The 6,615-nt window shown below is 35.4% G+C and overlaps 2 protein-coding genes across 2 annotated transcripts; one reads left to right on the top strand and one right to left on the bottom strand.

Moving 5' to 3' along the window:
* Positions 1 to 453: 453 nt before the first annotated feature.
* LOTGIDRAFT_123283 (hypothetical protein) lies at positions 454 to 1,083 on the bottom strand (the record flags this gene model as incomplete). Its single annotated transcript, XM_009060611.1, has 1 exon — positions 454 to 1,083. The coding sequence occupies one exon, from the start codon at positions 1,081 to 1,083 to the stop codon at positions 454 to 456; it is 630 nt and encodes a 209-aa protein (XP_009058859.1).
* A 3,738-nt stretch (positions 1,084 to 4,821) lies between these two features.
* On the top strand, positions 4,822 to 6,306 carry LOTGIDRAFT_164124 (hypothetical protein; the record flags this gene model as incomplete). The annotated part of the gene is made up of 2 exons (XM_009060610.1): positions 4,822 to 4,824; positions 5,671 to 6,306. 2 exons carry the CDS (start codon positions 4,822 to 4,824, stop codon positions 6,304 to 6,306), a joined length of 639 nt encoding a protein of 212 aa, XP_009058858.1.
* Between the last annotated feature and the right edge of the window lie 309 nt (positions 6,307 to 6,615).

Raw genomic sequence — 6,615 nt, 5'->3', positions numbered from 1 at the left:
ACCCGGCCACATCCACATATGTTAAACATTTCAAATTCAGGTAGATAGGGCCATAAGAGTCAGTGTCCTTAATATGTCTGTCTTAAGGTGCGAATGCCTTAAGACCGGTGCGGTGTAGGTGTGGGATTATTGATACAATTAAAGCAAATCGTGCCCATACCGTGTTCCGACCTGTAGCTTGTAACTCATTATCCTCGCATCGTACACCTTACCACGTCTATGCACGGCGCCGCCATTGGGAAAATGACACTGAATGGGGGTGAAGCACTTTGTCAAAAACAACTCATTGTTGGTACAGTCCGAATGTCTAATAAATAAACAGCTGATTATTCTGTGACACAGAACTTTTAAATATTAAGTAACTTTCCCATAGGGACTTATTAATTCAATAAAGCCTACTAAAGAATCAAAGGTTTAGAATACAACGACAATGGGTGTCAGACAAAACTATTATTATACAGTATTTCTACCAGAAGCACAGACACAATTCCTTACCTTAAGAACTGTGCATGCTTCTAACAGAGAGGCAATATTGTGATCTTTATGGTTGTCGTTCTCTTCACAAGCCAAACAAAATAATCTTCGACACGTCATACAATATAAACTTAACTGTTCGCCATGTTCTGGACACAGTGTCTCCGGCTCCAAATCGTTCTTAGGTTCTATTATTTTGTGAGTATTAAACGGCGTCTTGTTTGGGTGAGATTCCCGGAAACATGGGATACAAAACAATAAATTACAATCCAAACATGATTTCTTGGCGCGACGAGGTGGTTTATCACAAAGTTGACAAAAATAATTGTCTTCTGTTTCAATACTTGCATCACAAGTGGCTATAACTTCACGTTCTCTTTCTGCACGTACTTTCTCGATTATGTTTTCAAGGGCAATAACTCTAGGTAAACTGTTGATACCACCGCTCACATAACAGCTATCCCGACACACGGGACATCGAATAAAATTATAATCGAATATATTATCAGCGCATGGCCGCCGGCATAAAACGTGGGAACATGGTAATATTATAGGATGTTGAAATAGGTCTAAACAAACGGGACACTTGAGTTCCTCGTCCACGTCCATATTACTAGTAGTCATTGCTGAGACCTGAAATGATATTCAAATTTGTAGAAAAATTGGACGTGTACAACCTGATGGACACCAGCGAATTCCGACAGCTGAATAATCTCTGTCGTACATACAGACGGATTTTGACTTGTAGGTCTACCTGAACAATTAATTGATTTGTTAGAAGGTAACTGAGGTAGTTTGAAATTTACATAAAACCCGGTTTTGTCATTCTTTACTGCTCATGTGATTATATCGGTGTTTGTGAAACGGACTGATGGATTGCAATTGGGATAGGTTCATGATGTCTCTTGGTGATTTGGTCTTCATTCACGGGCAATTGAAAAAAAGGTCTAGACGAGAATAATCGGATTAGAGTTACATAACAAAGTTATAGGACTACACTTATAAGCAGACTTTGAGTGGCTGTAACTTTGGAACCTATTGAGATATAGCATCCTGGTTTTTGTGCCATGTAGAACCAGACATTGTCTGATGGTTTATATTTTTTGTTGGTTTAAATTGCACATGAGACTAACGCCTATTTCAATTATGGAAAAACATACATATCACTGAAATCGGGCTATATAAGCTTTAAAATAGAGTTATTATTATTTATTAATAAGCGTAGCAAGTACTTGCTATTGCCGAAGAAATGTAAACAATATACAATAAAACTAATCAACATTAACACACAATAATAAGTAAAATAAATATATCAATTTTCCAATGAATATGCGCTTGTAACACATAGTAAATAAATTAAGGAAAACAATCAAAATATGTAAGTATATATATAATATGTTAGCCCAAATGGCAACCATTAAATTCATAAATATCAAGATTTTACAGATCTAATATAAATCTGATTTCGTAACTTATAAGCCTGAAATATATAATTGCCTAAATTTTTTAAATTTCGAAATGACCTTGGATTTAACAACATATTCATTTTACGTAAGGACGGGAATGACCAGAAATATCGGGGAAAGTATAGACGGCGTAGAGAAGTATACATTGGACAACAAAGAAGAAAGTGGTATTCATCTTCAATATATATTGATTTACAACATAAACAAAATCGTTTTTCTCTTGGAGTTTTATTATACCGACCGATTTCGACTTGGAGTTTAAGATTACAAACTCTAAACTTACAAATTAAAAACTTAAATTTGTCGTCTAAACTGGAATCAAGATATTCTTCAAAGTTAAAGGAGGTTTTAAAATTTTTATAAAATCTAAGTTTACTTGAAGCTTCGAGGTTAGACGACCAGGTCTGGTAATACTGATCTACAATTTGTGTAGAATTAAAAAGTTGGGGCTGTGAAAATATATAAGTAAAACCTAATTCGTCAAACATTTTTCTAATGTAAGAAACCCAGTTGAGTTTACCTTTAGCATCATCCTGATGTAAAAGGTCATGAGTAATAAGAAGAATAAATCACAAAGATTTTAATAATCGTCAATATTACCAAAACCAAAAACTCAAGTTCATACCTAATGGGATTTCTCCGTATAATATCAACAGTTCTAAATGTGACAGAGAAGGCCTCTTCACCTTGATATTACACTGTCCGATATACTTAACATACCACAGCTCGTATTGCACACAAGGTCAGATGACCACTGACTGCAAACTGGAAGCTTGGCTTATTCTAACAGTTTCTCAGCATTGCTGGTCTGTATTATTGTGTATACTCGTGGTTTAACTAGTTTAACTAATGTTTATTGAATAAACTGTAACATCATAAACATCTAGAGATTCCATATGATCAAAACATATTGAGATGGAATTTCGCGAATTTACATCCAATTATTCACTTACCAAAGTTTTTAAAGCCGACAATTCAAACATTTTATACTATCATAATCAACACTGTAGCAATTTTATGCGTTAATAATTCAAAATAACAAAATGTATCAAATGACCTATGTGAACCTTAGAATTATATCTATCTAAGTTGTCAGTATACATGTATTAGTCATTAGAATAGTCGTTGAGCCATTCCAAAACAATTGATTTGGTCCACGGATCATCTTCATGTATTATTAAAGAACCAACTGCCATTAACAGCAATGAAACTATCACTCCGATTTACGGATTCGTTATGCACTTGTATGAGGAGAGGTTTGCCAAATTTTCATGAATACCAACTTTTATAATTCTGTTTTAACATAAATGTATGAATCAACAGAAATGCATGTCGGCTATTATGTGCTATAATTCTGTAAATGCATATCCAACTCCAGCTAATCACAGCAGCTAGATTTTTATCTTCAAGCACACACTATATCTATTTTTACATTCGGGTTATTCTGTCACATAGATTATGGTTTCGGTTCCTCAGACATTCCCTAGTAGAGGTGTAAGTGTACAATTGTATATTTTGTCTCGTTTTCGACAATCTTTCACAGATATACTCAAAACACACTGCAGTCTCCTTTATTGAAAACATTTTTGTGGCTTCAGTATGGAAAATCACTTATATAACTAATGATATTGATTATATTCACAGAATGAATTGCCAAGCGTCAATGTTTCATTGAAATCGTAAATCTTTATATTAATCAGTTAAGATCTTTGTTTTTCTTTTCTTCACACATTTTCTTCAGTTCTCGTGCAGTTGCTAAATCAATCTGTAGTCATTGCCTAGTAACTAGAATTTCTATAACAAGACAAATATACTAACGAAGGGGCATTGCGAAATCCAATAGTTATATTCATGGAATTCTTCGACTATCCACACAATATATCTATGTATGTATGTCAGCATCAAAATAAAATAATAGTCTCAATATAATCCTTACTAAAACGAATTTGAATAACGGAGACATTTGCTTTGTTCCCCCCCGTGGAACATCATAATGTACCTTTACTTACAGAAATGGTCAATATGAACGATGAATTGGTCATACCTTATTAATAAGAGATAACAAGAGGAAAGCTGGTTTAGGAACTGGAGTTAACTTTTCATAATAACGACTTTAAATAAAATGTCTCTTACCGATTTGTTGACTAGAATCACAGAATTATCCAACGCTAGCCTAATAAAACATAACCTGTAGAAATTCAAACATTCATAATATCAATAAAGGGAATAATGTGATGTATATTAGCGAACTGTTTGAACAACATAATCTATAAACCTATACTTCAATAAACACTGGCATGGTTTAAAGGTACAACTTGGTATAGTTTCTCATAAAAGAATGTCCTATTAAATATGCTGACCTAGCAATTTGTGCTTCAGGACTGAATCAGATTTCAAAACATACTATTTATTAAGCATCTAAGATGTCGAATTTATATCCGATCCATAGAATCTGAATTATCGTCATGTTAAAATTAGACTCCTTTGTATTGTATTAGTTTTGATTGAAGGCGAATACTTAAACAGTAAATACCAAGCAAAAATTAATGTTTATAAGTGTACATGCCAAAAATAAGTAAAATTCTTTTATTTTATTTTTTTGTCAATTTTAATGTATAATCTTATAGCTAGTTATAACAGAGTCAATTATAGCAACACTTAGAGCTTCTATTTGCAACATTCTCGGTTTCAATAGAATCTTATAAAATTTCTCAAATTCCAGAAAACTTAACTGAGTTTGACATTTTGTTACGTAAAGGCTACAAGTATTTCCAGTGTGCTTATTTTAACAGAATATATGTAGCCTTTACAAATATGCTTATTGTAAATAAAATTAAATTGAACACTAGATAAAGAAGAATGGCGCCTGGTTATATCATAAATGGTGAGTTTAGTAAACTACTGAAACGATATATAAAGATATGAATTTGAATCGATTTTCTATATCATTCAATTTAAATTCAGTTTATCCTTGCCACTAAAGATAGGTAACGCCGAAAAGAAAACAAAATAAAATTGTCTTACCAAAAATATTGATTACTACTAACCAAATATACCAATACGCGAGAGAAAACGATTATATTATCCTCACGAATGTTGATTTAACAAGCAGAAACATGACTTGTAGAGTGTCAAGTGAAATGAACTATAGTTATATGAAATCGTAAATATTAGATCAACAAAACATTGAATAGCATGATAGACAGCCCTTTATCATTCAGGCTTTAACATACTTAAGCTTTACCGAGATAATCTGTGCAAATCTTTATCATATAGATAGACTTTATTAGGAAATATACATTAAGCGTGAATAATACGTTTATACAAGAGATTAAAGGGAGTGGTCCACTGTAGTGTTGTGGGGATTGACTCTACTGAATAAAAAGCTACTGCATATTTAAAGTGGTTCAAATTTCAAAGCCTAATTTTTCAAAAGGGACAGTAAATATTTCAAGGATCGTTCAAATAGCTTATTTCCTCAATTTCGGATATCGTGAGAATTTTCAGAATCAGATCCAATCTCCGATTCTTCTAAACTTCAACAGAACGTGACGTGCCTTGTTAGACAGTTACTGCAAATATGATCAGTGATAAAACAATTTACGAGAAATTGTCAGCAAGGACCGAGTAGCGACGAATAACTAACAGATAGCTTGCCAGGCAAGATAATATACGCCCACTGGCAGCTTTGAATTTGAAATAAGAAAATTTGGCTGTACGCGTTTTTAAGAACAAGGGTTCATCCTTTGGTGAAAATAAACATTCCCCTACTGCAAGTCCTATAACATCTCCTACCACCAGTTTAACATCTTCCTCTACTGCAAGTCCTACAACATCGGCTACTACCAGTTTAACAACACCCCCTCCCCCCCTTACTACCAGTCCTACAACATCGGCTACTACCAGTTTAACAACCTCCCCTACTGCCAGTCCTACAACATCGGCTACTACCAGTTTAACAACCTCCCTTACTGCCAATCCTACAACATCGGCTACTACCAGTTTAACAACCTCCTCTACTACCAGTCCTACAACATCGGCTACTACCAGTTTAACAACCTCCCCTACTACCAGTCCTACAACATCGGCTACTACCAGTTTAACAACCTCCCCTACTACCAGTCCTACAACATCGGCTACTACCAGTCCTACAACATCGGCTACTACCAGTTTAACAACCTCCCCTACTGCAAGTCCTACAACATCGGCTACTACCAGTTTAACAACCTCCCCTACTACCAGTCCTACAACATCGGCTACTACCAGTTCAACAACCTCCCCTACTACCAATCCTACAACATCGGCTACTACCAGTTTAACAACCTCCTCTACTGCAAGTCCTACACATCGGCTACTGCCAGTTTAACACCCCCACCCCCTACTACCCCACCCCCCTACTACCAGTCCTACAACATCGGCTACTACCAGTTTCACAACCCCCCCTACTTCAAGTCCTACAACATCTGGTACTACCAGTTTAACAACCCCCACTACTGCAAGTCCTACAACATCGGCTTCTACCAGTTTAACAACCTCCCCTACTGGAAGTCCTACACCACAACACCCTACTACCAGTCCTACAACATCGGCTACTACCAGTCCAATCACTTCTCCTACTACCAGTCTTACAACATCTCGTACCAGTCCAACCACTTCTACCCCCCCCCCCCCCCCC

Source organism: Lottia gigantea, assembly GCF_000327385.1.
Source record: "Lottia gigantea unplaced genomic scaffold LOTGIsca_43, whole genome shotgun sequence".
Taxonomy (NCBI): domain Eukaryota; kingdom Metazoa; phylum Mollusca; class Gastropoda; family Lottiidae; genus Lottia; species Lottia gigantea.
Note: the sequence above shows the minus strand (reverse complement) of the source record. Positions and strands in the feature narration are given on the sequence as shown.